At 37.5% G+C, this 17884-nt stretch overlaps 1 protein-coding gene across 7 annotated transcripts in view; it reads left to right on the top strand.

Moving 5' to 3' along the window:
* The window catches only part of ARHGEF7 (Rho guanine nucleotide exchange factor 7), a 125665-nt gene that overhangs the window by 62319 nt on the left and 45462 nt on the right, over positions 1–17884 (top strand). For 6 of the 7 annotated variants that reach the window (XR_009746822.1, XM_061472747.1, XM_061472749.1 and 3 more), the window contains 4 exons: positions 1041–1129; positions 7579–7673; positions 7946–8041; positions 14312–14434. Coding sequence is in view for 6 of the 7 variants with exons in the window: in XM_061472747.1 (XP_061328731.1) it covers positions 1041–1129; positions 7579–7673; positions 7946–8041; positions 14312–14434 (403 nt within the window). In the remaining variant the exon portion in view is untranslated. Of the gene's footprint in view, positions 1–1040; positions 1130–4996; positions 5168–7578; positions 7674–7945; positions 8042–14311; positions 14435–17884 lie in introns of those variants that run through there. The other variant, XM_061472753.1, reaches the window with a different exon arrangement.

Genomic DNA, 17884 nt, shown 5'->3' with positions numbered 1-17884 from the left:
GCATATTAGACAAGCCTGCTTATTTAAAAAAAATCATACCCTAAAAAAAACCCCAAAACACCATGGTGTCCTGATAAATACACTCTCACAGCATTCTTACCTGATTGTGTGTAAAGTCAAGTGTGAGAGTTCAAAGAGATGCTGTAAATCTTAGTTGCTGTTTTTCCAGCATGCAGCATGATGCTTTTGATTGTCTCTCTCCATATCTTTGCTCCCCTGTGATTGACTCAAAGGAATGGTAAGGATGAGAGGGGAGGTTTTACAGGTGTGTTTTCCGTGCCTTTCCATTCTGAGAGTGAGCACTCATAACTTTCAGGAGTGTTGTTTTGATATTTCAGACTTATGGAGTCCTTCCAGGAAGAGTATGCATTACTGAGGAGTAGATTCACTATGGGGTTATAGGAAAGATTGTACATATTGTTATGGTGGGCTCTGTTCTCAAGTGCATAAGTACTTTTAATTTTTACTACATTAACAGTAGTAGGTAATTTGTTTTAAAAGGTGATTTTCTGGGATAGGCCTCAGGCAAGTCACTCCGCTGCTTGTGCGGTGTTTTGATTCTCTTATTTCAGCCAGACTGAATGTAATGTCCCACCTCTGGTATGTTCAGCCTTTGGTCACTTGCTTTTACTGAATTCATTAAATATTAAAACATAATACTACTTTTGTTTGAAAGTATGTATAGTGTTTGGAAGTACCTGTTGGTTTTGTTTTTAATTGCAGTCTGTGATGATGTTTTCTCTTTAAAGAATAATTTTGGAAAAGTTAGTTTTATTAACTGGCTTTCTGGTTCTAGGAGAAAGAATCAAAAGTTCTTTTGCTTGCTTTCATTGAGGCTAGCGTTTCACTCATTGTGAACATACGAACCATTTTGATTCTTTACCAATAATTCCTAGCGCAAGAATATATGTTTCTTATTGAAGCAGTGTTTTCACTGTGTCTTAGAATAAATATTTTAAAGCAGTTTGTTTGACCTCTAGTGTTGAACTGTGAAATTGCACCACATAAATATCTTAAACCCAAAATATCTTGCATTTCAGAAAAACCCGTCTCCCCCAAATCAGGTACATTGAAGAGTCCACCTAAAGGCTTTGATACATCTGCAATTAACAAAAGCTATTACAATGTGGTGAGTGATCCTTTTTTCTCCTTGTGAGCTGTTATGTACAGTAGAACATCATTTAACTACATGCTTTTATCTGCGCGAAAAGAAATGAACAGTCTTTTCAGAGCCTTGTTGCCAAAACTAGGATAGGGGTTTTACTGAATTATAATATAAACAAAGATCATTGTTAGTATAGTAGAATATCATACATATGGATTCTTAAGCATGATGCAAAATATAGTCTAAAGTGATTAATAGGCATTTTTGCAATATATTATGCTCATTTTATTTGCTTTGCTAGTTTTAATCCCCCCCCCCCATGCAATCAGTCTTCCCCAATCTCTATGAATTAATGAAAATCTGCTGTTTTAAAATGGTGAAGAATAGTTTTATCCTTTTTGTTGAACAAGAGATTAAACGTTTTGAAAGAATTTGCCTCCTTTGTATTCCTGATAGGAAATCAGCTAAATAATTAACTTCTGGAACTTTTCCCTTACACTGATAGGTAGATTTCACAGCCAGAGGCAGCCTTTAACACCACCCCTGGAATTTTTAATCTAGTACTCAAAACTCTTTAGCAGACACATGTAAGAAACATGCCAAACTCTATCTTTAAATGTTTTTGTTGTAACCATTTTGAGAATCTTTTATTTACTAACGGTAACTAGATTGGGCAGCAAAAGGCATCTTCCTGTTTTTGTTAACCACTGCTCCCTGCTGGTGTAAAACCTAAACACAGTGTTTCTGTCCCTTTTCTTTGAAGCAGCTGTCATTGTTTTTCATTTTATTTGTCAGTTTTCAGGGGGGATGGTAAAGCATTGTTTTATGCTTTCATCTTTTGTGGTTGTGGCCTGAATAATGCCAGCCACCTGGAAGAACAGAGCTGGTTTGCATATAGTCCCCTAATTGAAAACAATGAAGCAACCTCCTGCTTGCTCCCTGTGGCTTGCTTGGTGACTCTTGGTAGCTGTAATTCCATGGTAAAGTGAGGGTCCCAATTCTTTGGCTATTGTAACCCACACCTGCTAGCCTTGATGGGTAATATCTGTGAAGGCACAACTTCCTTCAAACTGGGGGAAGTAATGATTTTACTGTGGTACATCTAGTGGATAGTTTTCATTTTTATTTTTTTTTTCCACTATCTCTCTTTAGAGTCTTTCTGTTTTCCCCCAAAGTTGTTGTAGTGTGTAGTAGCAAATATGTCTTCTCTGTGGTTGTTTTGATATTAAGACCTGTGTTTTCCAATGCAAATAAACTGGAGTGAGTGCAGCAAAGGTGAGGATTTGGTTCCTTCATTACTTAGAGGACTGCTCTTACTTTGTATCTATGTTGAATTTTTAATCAAAATAAATTGGCAGCAGCCTCGAACACCAGTTCTTTAGATTTGGGTTGTGGGGTGGGTTTTTGTTTGTTTTGTTTGTTTTGTTTGTTTTTGTTTTGTTTTGTTTTAAGTCAGTGGTAAATCCAGTCTCATATAATCTGATACTATTATTTCCCTGATAGACCTTAATATGATGAAAAGTAAGAGTTGCAGCTGTTTAATTTGGGATTAACTTGAACTCCAGTTTGGCTGTGTCCAAAATGAATTGAATCATGTGGTTGTGTATTTTATTTTGTAACAGGAGACTTTTGGGGGTGATAGTGTACTTCAGTGAATATCATAGGAAGTAAATGCTTGAATTTGCCTAAAACCATAGTTAAGACTGCTGACTTTATAAAAGGCCATACAGTTTTGAAATACCACCTTTGGCTTAGTGCTTTTTGTAGTTGTTCTCTGGATAATGTTTTATCATAATCAAGGAGACTCCAGCTGCTAAATACTTTGGGAAACAGGTAGCCATAGCTGGCTTTTAAAGTGGCTTAATTAACAAAACAAAAAGAGGTGAAACTAGTGACCATCATACCTACCTACTTTTACAATTAGTTTATTTTTCATCTTGCTCAGGTGCAACCTTCTTGGTGCAGTAGACTGACATAATAAGATTTCTCTTGTTAACTGTTGATGGTGTTGTTGGGGGTGAGGAGGGCCCACAGAAATGACTAGTTCATAATAATAATGTATGTAGTAAATTACAGGACTGGCCCTAGAGTGCTGTTCTTAAACCTGTTTGCAGTGAACTGGATAATTTTCTCATTGCTATGTTTTTCTACAGTGTGGCGAACAATTCTCACATCTTAAAAAAATATGAAAAATGAAATCTTTCCTCTGGCAATATAACTATAAAATAATTCTTTTAAATAATATGTAACGATTTTTACATGTAGCTTAACACAAACAGCAAAACCATTCATTGAAGTGAAAGCAGTTTAACCTGACTGTTGAGGTTTTGTTCTCTCTTAATATGTAAGCTGTGGACATGGTACTTCCTTATGCTGGAAGTCTTATCAGTCTGTACTGATAAAGAATATTGAGACCATGCTGAGGTGAAAACAACATCTCCAAATAAACCTTTGGCAACTGGTAGCTATGAGGATGTTCCTCGTGCTCAAGAGTAAGCATTAACATTTGTGTTAAAGGCTGCCTTGACAAGCAAGTGTGATTTGAGGCTTGTACTCTGGGACTGCTTGCTATTTTTAAGTTGTGGCTATCTTCCACTGTATGGGTACGTGCTCAGACCCTGTAAACCTCATGGTTATTTATTCCTGTGATTTCCTAGGAAAGGATTTGGGGATGTGTGGGCAGCACCTGTGAATACATTCATTTGACTGAGGACAAAATCAAAGAGCAGTTCAGAGGAAGTTCAGGATGTGGTAGGAGAGCCTCTACAAATCTCCCTCTCTGGGAGAAGGGCTGACGTAGGCCAAGTTAAAGGTGCTTAATGTAGAGAGGAGACTGTTTTCACCCTTTTCCTCTGTTCTTCACCCCTTTGTCAACATGTTCTTTATGGATTCAAAGAGCTCTATCTGAAGTTTGTAATAGGAATCACGTACCTTCTAGTCTCATGCTTTATTTAGCTGCATCTTGCTCTAGGTGTTGCTTAGAAGACAGAATACATTTGGTCTGTGCTTACATTTTTACCTGCCTTCGGAATGCAGGTTAGTAGAGAATAACTAAAGCTAGCTATAAGGTCTTGTCTTCCATAAAATGATAAAAGCCTACAGCAGTGTGTAATACAAACCAGACTTGTGATCAAGCATGAAGCATTTTTCATGTAGAAGTTATTTAGTAACCTGTTACTGAAGAATTGGGTATATTATTGTGGGTTATCCCCTGAAGCCAGAACAGACATTATTCTGAGTTTTACTTTTACTTGAGATCCCTTGAGAACTTTGTGTCCAAAATAAAATTAGGTTATCTCCATTTGCAGGACAATTCCTTGAGATCAAGTAGCTGTTCTAAAAGCAGGTAAAGAAATGGGCAAATTTCACGGTGATATGAGTACTTGGATGATGTCATTTTTCATTTAAGTGTTTGAGAAGTGGTAGAAAATAAGCACTCCTTTTGTGGCTGCACTTTTGAAGTTGGGTCAAGAGTTTGTTTTTATTGAAGTTCATAAAAGTTTTTGAGGACCCTTGAAAGATGTTATATTTGTGTGGTGCTTTATATTGCCCCTGTCAAGGGCTTGTTTTAAGGGGTACATCTGTCAGATTCTCATGATCCAAGAAAATTAAACATTGATCACTATTTTGCTAAAGTATATGATATTTCTGTTGAGTGCCATACTCCTGTAAAATGAGGAATGTGCTACAGGATTGTGCCTGAGCATAGTGTAAAATCTGCCTTTTCTCCCTCTGATTTGAAAGATCAGCTTCATGTAGGTCATTTTAAATCCATTTTGGGCAGTAGTTCTTGCCTTAGGGAGATGGTTGGGTTTTTGTGTGACAGAATTGTTAACCATGCTTGAATTTTCCATGAGGGAGCTTGTGTTGTATGAGCTCAGTTGTCTGTGCCTGCCATTCATCAGTGTTACAGACTGCAAAAGCTGCCACTTCAATGCTGCTCTTTTGGTACCCGGTCTTATCTGTGCAAATGTTGTGGTGGAGTTGTGGAAACAAGGTCTTCGAGGTCTCATGGGGTCTTGCAGCAGCCAGAACGCGCAGAAGGCAGGAAGGGGAAAAAAGGTGATTATTAGAGCATGCGGGTGAGATGTGGATATGAGGAATGTAAGGGTGCTCTGGTGCCAAAATACTGAGTTGCAGTACTGACTACTGACTGCTTATTGCTTCAAAGCACAGTCCAAGCTTTTAATCCTCATAGCTTCTCAGTGAGGTAGGTAAGTCAAGCTGGGAGGATGTGAGATTTCACAGAACTGATGTTTCAGAGCTGTGTAAGCAAGATTGTTCTTTTTTTTAAAGATATTAAAAGTTAAAGAATGTTGTATGCAGTGGAAACTACTTGTAAAACAAAAAATAAATCTAATGTTTTGAGAAGTATATTAAACTGTGTATGTAAAGTATTGTGTAACACTGAGCTACTAGAATAATGTAAACCAAGATTCTAGTATATCTGATTGCACAGGCTTTGTAGCAGTTTTACTTACAGCTGCATTTATTTTCCTGTTCCCAGTAACTAATAAGGTTCCCAATTCTAGTTTTTAACCTTTCCCATTCCTCCCCCTCTGTCCCCAATTCCATATGCTCTGTATCGCAAAGAAAATCCTCAGATGAGAATCCAAACCAGCACAGGAAAATAATGGAGTGTTTCCAACAGGGAACTAGTTTTAATTTCAGTCTTTTTAGACAGCTGTTTACGGCAAAGAATGGGAATACTCTTTGAGAAAGTGGAGCAGTTGTGCAGCCTTTTAAGACCTCTACCAAATTTGTTGATTTTTATCTTTGAATGTCTTTTAATGCTGTTCAGTGCTTCTGTCAGGACACTGTGTTTTTGTCTTTGGCTTTCAGTCTCCTTTTCCCTATTAATGGCTATGTAATGACTTTGAGCTGGGAGATATTTGTAGGAAAAGCCATATTGGAAAAGATTGGTCTTGCATCTAGTTTTGCACCTCATGGATGCTAAGTACTTTTATACTTTTAACAATTTACTTTCTTTGGTTTATATTGTGTAAGAGAATATGGGGTTTAATTAGTGGTATGATCAATGGAAGTTGTTTCTTTCCTTTTTCTCCATTAGCCTTTTTACATTTGTGTGCCCTATTGTAGTTTATGCTGTAGTTTCCTTAGTTAGTAGCCATAACTTTCCCTGTGACATTCTTCTGTCATAGTGTTTAGCACAGAATGGAGACATTTTAATCTTCAGTTCAGGATTCAGATTTCCAACAAAAGAATGAACTCAAAAGTGGTCTCTCTCCCACTCTCCAAATGAATAGAAGCATTCAAGGAATAAGAAGAATCAATGACACCAGTGAAAGGAACAGTGAATTCTTCATTGACGTACTGAACTATTTTAAAGTTATTTCATCAGGTTTGCATTTAGGACTGAATGGCTTTTTTTATTTCCCTAAGAAAGAGTATTGACTAGAACAGTGAATAATGCACTCAATTACAGTCGTTACTATAAATGCTGAAATGAGATATTACTGTAGCCTTGACAAATATGGCATGTAACAAAATGAGGTTTGTGGTGTGCCTTATGACCAGTGAATAGCAGAAAGTCTTCAAAGTTCAGCTGCGTTCATTGGGCTACATTTAATTCTAGTGATTCTCTTACTAAACCGTTAACTTTTTGGAGGCAAAAAATAATTTGCCTGCTAGAAGCACAGCAGAACTTGATGTGAATATATTGTGAATATATCCTAAAGCAGGCTGCCGGGAGATGGCCCTGTAAAATATTTTCTTGTACACATTTGGGGTTATTCCAGTTGTCTGATTTATATTCAGCCAAAAAACAAGCATGTTCTGTATTCCGTAAATCTTGGCTTTGCATCAGAATCTCACAATTTTCTCCTGGTAGTATATATTACTGCACTCCCAGTGGAAAGTTAGGCAACCCTGTTTAAAAAGAATACAGTAATGCTAATCATATGCTAAGTAAAGTTGGCAATTACTTGATATTTAGAAATCTGTTAATATTCAGACCTTCTAGACAGAACAGTACGTCTGAGGAAGTAAACACTTTGCTAGCAAGATTAGTTATGTGTTGTAATTGAGACTGGAAAACAACACCAAGTGTTCATTTCTCTTACAACTTCTATCTGCGTTACCAACCTGTGATGATCCTTGACTGTTCTGAAGTACATGGAAGGAGTAATTACCCTTACCTTTGAAAGAACACTGTATAGCTCTCAAATTTTACAGTAAAAGTTTTAAGTGTAGCAAAATTCCTGTTGAATTACTACTTTTTTTTGAATATTGCTAAAGGATGGCTCATCATGTGTGTGTGGTGGGTTTTTTCCCCTTGTGGATTTCATAGATGTATATGCTTTCTTGCTGATACTTTATTTTTTAATGTAGGAACGCTCATTTAAGTTTTCCTAGTGCTAAGTAAATTTTAGTATGCTTTAAAAATGGTATTGATTTGACCACTTTGAAGTATCTCTTAAAAAAAACCAATTAGCAACTGTCATTTATTGTAGGTGCTACAAAATATATTAGAAACAGAAAATGAATATGCTAAGGAGCTACAAACAATGCTTTCAAACTACCTGCGACCATTACAAGCCAGTGAAAAGTATGTGAGTTTGTTTTGTTTTCAAATGAAGCTTAATATCTCTCATGTATCGGGGAGGGTTCACATCGTCAAAATTTCAATGTCTGATTTTTTTTGTGTGGTCGGAGAGATTCTTGAGGCAGGGCTTGTCTGTTTGCTTGCTTACTGAAAGAGTCTGGTCCTTGATCTAAGAACCAGTAAGCATTTTTTTTTTTTTAAGGTTGTAGCTTTTATTAAAGCACAATTAGTCAATAACTGCAAGCCTAAACACCTTTCATTTGCTTTGGCTCCAGGTTAAACTTGGCAAATACTTCATACTTAATGGGAAACCTCGAAGAAATAAGTTCTTTCCAGCAAATGCTTGTACAGTCTTTAGAAGAATGCACCAAGTAAGTACTATGCATACCAGAAACTGTAAAATTCTAACAAGCAACTATTTTTAATTATTTTAATTGTTGTGTAGTAGTTCGACATAATTTTTGCTCCTCTCACTTTAAGGATGGTTGCTCCAGCAGTACAGTAATAGATATTTGGATAATATATCAATTGCTTGTTCAGATAGATGCTCTAGGGTGCAGTTGGCAAAGGTAGGAACTTTAACATAGTTTGATGGCAGTTTATAGATTTCCATGATGCAATTGCATACCAGTGGGAAAGTGGTAGAGGAAGTGGTGTTTTCTGTTTAGGAGGCATAAATTCTAAGTCTTTCCTTAAAGTAAGAGAAAGAATGAAGGGATCTTAAGTTGGGATGGAGGAAGGGGTAAGTGACTTGGACGAAAGGCGCTGTGTGAGAATGCCTGTGCTTAGCATTCTGTCCTGAGCAGTGGTAGTCACAAAAATGTGCTGGGAGATTCCCAGGGCTACTGAAGTGTTACTGCAAATATTTTGTGTTATTTTAGTTTCATAAATATAACCATCATGCCAAATTGTATTTTCAGTTTTCATCATAGCATATTGACTTGAGTGTCCAGCTTCTTTCTGTTTTGAATCTAATCCATTATAATTCCTATCATGTAGAAGAATGCTTGCCCTGCTGCCTTGGTTTTTGTCATTGTGCCATGTTTTTTTGGCTGGTGAACATGTTCTGTAAACTCCGAGTGGCTCCTGGGCTGAAAATAGATTTATCATTTTATTTTATTTTTGGCAGGGAACTTAGAGTTCAGTCATTCAGGCACTTCATATTGCAGCATCCGGTGTGGTGCTCCTAACTTGACATGTCAGAATGACCAAATGCCGATGTCCTGCCAGTTGTAGTGCTGCCAGCCTACCTTGCTTGACAAACTTCTGTTCTTGGGTGTGAGAGTTGAATGTGTTTTTGAACTCCACACCCCTCTCGAGTCAGTTTGTCGTTTGAGTTTTCTCTTAACAAATCCTGGCATGTACTGCAGTGACAAACTTTCTGGTGCTTTTCTTCTTGCCTGCACTGCTTAGATTTATTTAATCCTTTTTGTTAAAAGGTGGGTTGTGTGTTTTTCACAATGCATAATGTGGTAGTGGGTGCTTTTTGTGTTTTGGGCAAAGCAGTTGTTTGGATGTGGTTTGATTTCAGTGGTATGCCACCCTGCCCTCAGCTTTGAAGCTCTTCTGGTGCATTCCTGAAGGTTTGCCTTCTTTGAACTTGTCCAGGTTGGTCTCTACTGCAGCATCACTGTAGGACTCCATCTGCCACAGGGCTGGGAACACTTCTCTGCCTGCCTGGATGTTGGGCAGCACTGGACAGATTTGTTTGGTGTTCTTCCTTTGTGATGTCTCTTTTTCATTTACCAAACGGGAATGGTACATGAAAGGAGTCTGATTAGCATTGATTGAGAATCTTCTGGCTGATCTGCTTCAAAAGTGTGTGGTGGTTTTTTTTGTGTGTGGGTTTTTGTTTCGTTTTTGTTTTTTTACTGATCAGCTTTAGGTACTTTTCTGATGGATGTAAAAGATCTGTAACTGTCAAGGCAGAGAGATGCTCTTGGAGTCTTCAGTTGCAAACGGGTGCATTTCTGACAGTAAAATGGGGCAAGAGCATTCCATGCTCCATTCTCTTGAAGACAGAATGTGGTCTGGTGCTCTAGGTCTCTTCCAGATCTGTGACCCAGTGTCAAAAATCAGTTTTGCAGTGGCTCATACAGGAGAGGAGTCTCTGAACAAAGTCAGTGTCTATCAGGTGATCTCTCTTTTTTGGGGGTATTTTCATAACAGGAGATTGAACAAATGTCTCCTGTTCAAAAAGAATTAAAATCTTCCATTCACCTGGGAGTAGAAACCGTCAGTCTGTGGCTGTACTTCTCAGTGTCTGGGGGGGATGGCACAACACGCAGGCTGATGGGTATGGACTACTTAGATGTAATCTCTTCTGTAGCAGGTTGAAGGCATTGGCTGTCTTTGTCTTTTAGGTAGTATCACAGACTTACATCCCTGTCCCATAAAAACTAGCTGGGTTTTGCCCTCCTAATGTCCCTGCTTTTGCAGTCATAGTGACTGTATTGCTTTTCTTTATCTTGTTCTGTGCTTTAGTACAAGCAGGTACTTCATGTTCTGGGGTAATCTGGAAGTGGAATGGGAATAAAAAAAACAACCAAACAACAAAACAAAACCAACCAAACAAAACCAACAATAAGCCCAAACAAAAACAGCCCCCAAAACTAAACCACCCCTACCCCCTAAAAAAAAAATAAACCAAAACCCCCCACCCGGGGCAGGGGGGGGACAGACGGACGGACACCAAAACACAAACCTCAAAACACTAATCAGTATTCTCAAGTTTGCTTTTGGAGTGCAGATACAAATTATGCCTGTGCCTATACACATATATACACAGATTGCTGCATGACAGTCTTATGGTAACCATACAGTCAAGTGAAATTTAGGGACATCTGATGTTTTCATTGGAAAAAGAAAACACAGTGCTGCTTACATTTTATTACCTACTTTTCTTTTAAAATTGCCTGTCTTAGCCTGTGTTTAAATTTTTCTGGATTCATCACAATCTCCACAGCCTTTCCAGGAATGTTTTAATGTCCACTGACACCAAAACTAAGGCAGGTTACTTCAAAACACGCAGGACACAACTGGATATTCTGTAATGTCACTCTTCTGACTGCCACTCTAGCTTTAGTTCCAATTGCTCACTTTGATCAGAATCTTAAAGTAAGTGTAATTGATCAAGAAGGTATTTTCTTTCTTTTCTCAAGTTATCATGCAGTGGGAACCTGTCTAAGTTTTAAGTCTAGGGAAACAACTGATAGCTGCTGGGTGTGATTCTAACAAGCAGATTATATTGGGTAGCTTAGATGTAGTCATATTGTGATGCCTCTAGCATGTGTAACCAGCAGAGGATTTGCTATGGTTCTCTTAATTTTGTAATGAAATTAAAACACGTCTTTGGCCATTCTACAGCAGAAGTTATCATTTATATAAATGTATAAATACTATAAATGATTCCTTTTTAATTAGAGTATCAAATATGAGAACAATATTGGGATGACAACTTTAAATTAACTATGCCTCTTTTTTGAACACATTAATTGTAAAAAATTTATATGATGTGGTGGCAGCCATTAAATTATTTTTTCCAGCAGTTAAAGGAAATATCGATAACTTATTAATTGTTTCTCTAAAAGTAGTAGAACACTTGAAAATAATGCATGGATTACAAAAGTCAAAGGGAATGAGTTTTTGCCCCGTCATAAAGTCTGTTAATTATCTTAACAAAGAATGTGCAGTATGAAGATGCAATGAGAATGTCAGTCTTTCATTCTGCTAAAAGAATAGTAGACTGAGAACACACAGATGTCTGCTTGGAAAGAACAGCCATAATTCACTCCCTCCCACCCCAGCACTACAGTGTGAAAAGGGAATTTAACCGTTTTCAGCAACTTCTGCTGGGGTCTCGTTAGTATTTAATACTGTTTTATATGCCTTGAGTGTGTCTTCAGAGTTTGAGACTTTTGATGCATCCATTACTTGGAAGAGTGTATTATTAGCTCATGCTTTGATTTATTAAAAGGGGCCAGCTGCTAGGCAGGGAATGCTGCTTGGAAGGTTGTAAGAATAGCATTCCCTCAGTATGCTAGGGAATGCCCCTGGTTTTCCTCTAAATACCTGTAAAAGCAGTCACTCCACTGATTTCAGAATTTAAACTTTTCTTGAAAAAAATGAAGATGCCAACAATAAAATATGGGCCTTAGCCTTTAATGTAAGGAGTGCTGGCAGTGCGATCAGTGTGTATGACATGATGTGCTAGCTGGGGATTCAGCTGTCATTTATCTTGGTGTCTGTAGTGAATGCTGTTTTCAAATAAGGAAGTGTGCTTCCCCTGCCTCACTTTTTGAACACCTGTACAGTCAATTTTGACCTTTGGGTAGGTCTTCCCACACAGTAGAGAAGCACTGACAGCTTAGTAGGAGACAGACTTCCTGTTTCTTAAATTTGGGGGAATATTTCTGGGGATGAACTTTTGAATTTTAACTACTATGAGCAAACCTAAGGAGTGGGACAAGATGACTGTTTGAGTAGGATGGGAACATTCGCTGCTTGGAGGAGTGGCCATCGTGGAAAGCTGAATGGTTCTTTTCTACGGAAGTTCACTGGAGCATCTCTCACTGTTTCAGAGGGAATGTATTAAATATTTGTGCTTAGAAACTTTGCGTACCTATTCAGGACAACTACAGAAAATCTTTAAAGTAAAAACCAATAGTCTTCTAGGGAGAACTAATATTGGTAAGAAATACTTTGGGCCAACAGTATGTTTGTTGAGTGCTTTCTGATGACTTACCTAGCTTTAGATCAGTATGACATACTGAGTTTAAGAGTCATTAAATAGATAACAGCAAGAATTCACTGTCTAGTCTTGCAAAGAAGCAGAGACTCAACATGTTTAGGAGATACAGTCTTTAAGGGGGGGGGGGACTTATGGAGAAGCTGAAACATTTCATCTTGCCCATGTTGTACAGTAGGTTTAGATAAGGTGTAAGGAACAAGCTTGTGGTCTAGGACTGATGGAAACTTAGTGTCCCATTTTATGGTTAAGTGTGGGTTTTGCAATTGGCTGTTGACTGTATGGTCTACTACTGAAGAAGCTTAGCCCTTCAAGTGAGAGTTTCTCTGTAGAAAGTAACAGGGATTTCATCCCTTCTGACACCCTTATGATATTATTCACTTGTCCAATTTATCCTTTGTCACATAGGAAGCAATCTAGTATGAATGTTTGTGAGTGGTTCTGAGAATGATGATACGGTACCAATAAGGAAGCATGGCTGGTTGGAGCATATGCATCTTCCATCAGTTTGTGTTTAATGTGAATTTTTTTAATATTTTGAGAAAGTATCAGAATGTGCTTTTATTTGTATCTGAAGTATGCAGCTTAAGGAGATACTTAAAATGGGACTGTAAGAGTTGAATTTTGCTTTTTCTTTTTCCCTACTCACACAGATGCAGTCAGAAGTTAGACATTTGCTTTCTGCTGATTGTACCAGTTCTAAGCTGGTGTCATACAGCAAATTGTAGATATTTATACTCCAGATATTTTCTGGAGTATAAACTTCTGCAATTTGAGATGACAGCTTCTGCTAAAAGCCTTTGAAAAATACACTGTGTATATTCATACTGACTTTCTTCATGACCTGTTCTCCTTATATGAACAAATGTGTATAAATTCCTCTGTCATACCTGGTTGAAACTGATTAGGTTCATCAAGACTGTGGAAAGTAAGCTTTTCTTCTAAATACCGTTTGTCTTTGCCACGCCATCTTTTTTTGCCAGAGGTTGAAACTGATTAGGTTCATCAAGAGCGTGTGGAAAGTAAGCTTTTCTTCTAAATACCGTTTCTCTTTGCCACACCATCTTTTTTTTTGCCAGAGTCACTGAGGTGGCTATTTTTGAAGCATGATTTTATGCTAGACATAATAAGCACTTCTGAGCAGAATTGTGAAATTTTCCTTTGCTACTTAGCATATGTGTTGCATTCAGTCATGAAAGATGGAGAAAGTAAGTGTTACAGAAAGTATTTTTGTACTAATGGTGGTAAGCTGCACTCTTGCCCCCTTTACAAACCAACATAAAAGTGCTTTGGTTCTTAAAAAGTAAGATGAGTGACAACTGTGTAAAAACAGCCTGCTACTGCACTGTAACCAACTTGTATTTGTGTTATCAGAGTTTAATATGGTACTTAGATCATCTTAATGACTATTTTAAGCCTGTAATCTCTGCTGGTATAGAGGGAGTGAATCCTGTTGCTACTCCCATCAATTTTTGTTTGTAAGTGCTGAAATACTGCTTTTAAGATTTGGCATGGCGTATATAAGTAGGTAGAAAACTGTTGTAACACATATATTGAGTGAAAATCAAAATCCTAAAGAAGGTGCTAGTTACTACTAATTCTTGGGGAAAAAAAAAATAAATCTGAATGACCATATTATAGGTATGTACCATATTTTGCCTGTACTGTGGTGGCATGATCAGTCCTGACAGCTAAAGGGTTGAAGCTGTAAAGGAAGAGACAGGTGTTGGTTGCTGCTCTGTGGCCATGGAAATCTATTTGTTGATTTTTATGAATGTAACAACTGAACAAAACCATTCACCCTCCCCTCAGTATAAACTGTTTTCCAGGTTTTAATTTATCTCTGTGTCGGGTTGGTATTGCAGTGATCTCTTGTTTATTACTCTCTTTTTAGGTTGCCTGAAGCTCAGCAGAGGGTTGGAGGATGTTTTCTAAATTTGATGCCGCAGATGAAAAGCTTATACCTTGCATACTGTGCCAACCATCCATCAGCAGTAAATGTTCTCACAGAACACAGGTACATTTACCTTGCAGTCCTTTAAGTCTGATACAGAAAAAACACATAAAAGACACTTGTGTTACTAAACCTGTGATATCTCTTTTGATATGCATTTGATATGGTAGAGACAAAAGCCTCAACAACACAAAGCTGTTCCACATGATCAGGACCAGCTTGTCTCTTTTGGCAGTGTGTTATTAACTATTTGGGAGAACTTTCTCATTTAAAGAATGCATGCTGGACTTCGGATATGTAAAGCGAACGGTAGTGATTGTTATCTTGGTAAAAGTCAAGATCAAAACAAGCTTGTGAAATTCTGGCATAATTGATCTGATTACTAGTAGGGTTTTTGGACAGTTGGTGAATTTTAACTGTAAATGGTAACTGTAGACCTGTAAAAGCCTTTATGTTTGTGTGTACTTTATCATGTTGTACCCTTAGCTTTAGTTTTGGGTGATATGAAGAGAGCGTGAGCTTTCCAGGTTTACAGAATTAGTGTTTCCTGTGTGTAAGAAGTAGGATGCTGACAATGCGATGTAGGGAGTTCAGCTTTGGACAGACCTTGAATTTTCATAGAAGATGCCCTGTATCATGTTGAGGGAAGAGTGAGGCCAGAATTTAATTAGTCTGTTTTCATAAACTTTTGCAGTGTATTCTCCTGATGAGCATGTGCTGAAGCAATTGGTAGTTTGGAGCTATTTATGCTTGTGCTTGTGGTACAGGACAGAACCATGACCTTCTCTGGAAGGTTAGACATAGTTCTGTCAAGATGTGTTCTTTTTCCTTCACAAGCTCTCTCCTTTGTTGTTGGTGGTTTTTTGTTTGTTTGTTCTTTTGCGTTTGTTTGTTTGTTTGTTTTATGGTTTTATTGTTGTGTTTTTTTTTGGGGGGTGGGTGTTTATGATGTTATGATGAACCAAAGTAAAGATACTCTGAATGTTCTTAAAACTCCCTTCACAAAAAGAAGCATAATCTATTTGTTTTCTCTACTGTTAGCTCCGAAGAACTCAAATTTTGTTTTAACAGAAACACTATGTGGCCTATTTGTGAGCTTTACTCATAATACTGTAAATAAAAAAACACCTTCTAGCTACCAAATATTATGAACTATCACATATGTTAGTAAGACATGTAACTATGTTCCAGCCCCAGTTTTAAAAACCAAAGCTACAAATTCACATTGCAAAGTAGGCAGATAGAAGTTAGGGGTTTTCATCATTACAGTTCAACAAGACAAAATATGTTTAAATCCTCTGACGAAGCTCCTTAGCATTTGATGGCCTATTTCTAGTACCATGTTCTTTAAGTGGTAAAATGTATGGGTGATCCACACCTGTGGGGGTTTTAACACTCACAGTCTTAGATACATTTTTTGTTTGTTCGTGCCTTTTTACTCTTTCCACATAGGTGTCTGGGATTTAATCTATAGATGAAACATGGCAAGTGATAGCAAAGTGATCATCTACCTTTTCTTAAGGTTTGTAGATGCTTGTAAAGGATTATCCTACTTTCAGAACTCTTGGAAAACACACAGTGTTTTCCATAGACACGTCTGAGAAAATAGTGATAGAAATGTGAGGAAGGAAAGCTGTTTGTTTTGCAAATGGAGAAGAGAAGCATTTCTCCTGTGTTCTTTTGCACATAGGTTTTTCTAAAAAAAGTTCAGCTTCTGGCCTGTAAAGTCAGCTTTATATCAAATCCTGGTGGAATCAGTGTAAGTGTCATAGAGCAGTTAAGTGATTGGGATGTAGAAGTAGGTTCAAAGCAATTGTACTGTCTGTAAGAGATTGCTCAAGGGGAGAAAGTTGTGATAAACAGCTTTCTGTTTAATACTGTTGTGTTGCCAGGCATGAGTCAACCGAGTCATGTGGTGTTTGGTTGTTTGGTCGGTTTGTTTTATTATCTCTGGTTTAGTATTCCAAGTCCTTCATTTTTGTTGAGTAGCTTTGCTGTTGGTAGCAAGTAGCTTGACTTAAAAATTTTGCCTGAGACCTCTGCCGTGTAGAAATCAGAAGGTGGCTTTAAGCAGTTCTGAACCTTTTTCTTTCAGAAGGCCTGGAAGGTTTCAACTACACTGTTTTAAAGGTAGAGGAAAAGAAACAAATAACAAATAGATTGAAGGCTTGAAGAAAAGGAAAATACTCTGAATTTGTCTGTTTTTGTCTACGTAACTAAGATGGTTTTAGTGTGTAAAAGCATCCCTCATAAACCTTAATGTAAAAATTACTGTGAGATTTAAGGGCAGTCACGATTGTAATAATAATGAAACAACTACACTGCAGTCAATACTAGATAATACTAAACCGGAATTTTTAGACATGAGACTGAGGTTTAAAACTTTTTAGAAACGGTGATTAGTTGGCTGGTTTTGGGATACAGTTTTAGCAGAGGGTCCAAAAGCATTATGTGTGCTTTAAAAGCAGCAACAATATGGCAGAGAAAAGGGTGTCTGCTGAATTTTTGGGTTTGAATATCATGTTTGTAACAGCTGTGCTCTTCAGTAGTGTTTTAGAGAGGAAAAAGCAACAGTCTGCAGGAGTTTGATTTGGTACGTAAATTCTTACTGTCTACAGCAGATTATTTTTTGCTATGAACTCTGTGTACTTCATGAACTGAACATGTGCATTAACTGTGCTTCTGAAAGCCTTTCTACAAAAAAACCCTAGCAGATAATTTTATGTCATTCTTGTATCACAAAAATAGTATTTTCTGTGGTTTAAATTCACTTGCTTTTGTGGAAACCATACCAACAAAAAAAATGCCAAGACATCTCCTAGATAATTGCTCTAGGTAAAACTCCAGAAACTTTACTAGGTAAAACTCCAGTAACTTTACCACTACTTTAGTTTTTTATTCTAGAGAATATGCTAGTTTTATTATTGTGTTTTACTGTCACATACTAAAAACAACTTAAAGGAAATAGGCTATAATTCTCAAGCATTAACTTTATTCTTTCTTTAACCAGTTGGATCACTGTAATATCAAAATTGTAAGCAGTCATCTGGTTTGATGGAATATCCCACATATGAGGCTTTTATATGTAATTTTCTGAGATATCAAGTATGCTCTTTGAGCCAGGGTAAAGACTATCAGCATATGTACAAATAAAACAGGACAATATTAGATATATTTTGGACTTCTAGTCAAAAGTGTCTTTGAACAGCATTTTTATGAAGCTGTTTCTAGATAGCAGTACTTGGGATGGGGCTGGAGATTTAAAAGGGGCATTCAATTGGAATGTGGCTGTCTTTCACCTCCCTGTTCCCCCCCCTTTTTTAAATGCCATTCAGTATGAATGCCAGCCTGTGTTTCCTCTTTCTCTTTACCATTTGCTTCTTGATCATACGTAGCAGCAAATGGGGGCTCATATTGATCCTGCCCCTCTACTCTGCTCTTGTGAGACCTCACGTGGAGTATTGTGTACAGTTCCGGTGTTCTAAGCATACAAAGGACATGGAACTGTTGGAA

The sequence above is a fragment of the Pezoporus flaviventris genome, unplaced genomic scaffold, assembly GCF_033815535.1.
Source record: "Pezoporus flaviventris isolate CSIRO_AGI_PZ_B2104156 unplaced genomic scaffold, CSIRO_AGI_Pfla_v1 ptg000072l, whole genome shotgun sequence".
NCBI lineage: Eukaryota > Metazoa > Chordata > Aves > Psittaciformes > Psittacidae > Pezoporus > Pezoporus flaviventris.
This window is presented reverse-complemented; position numbering and strand designations above follow the sequence as displayed.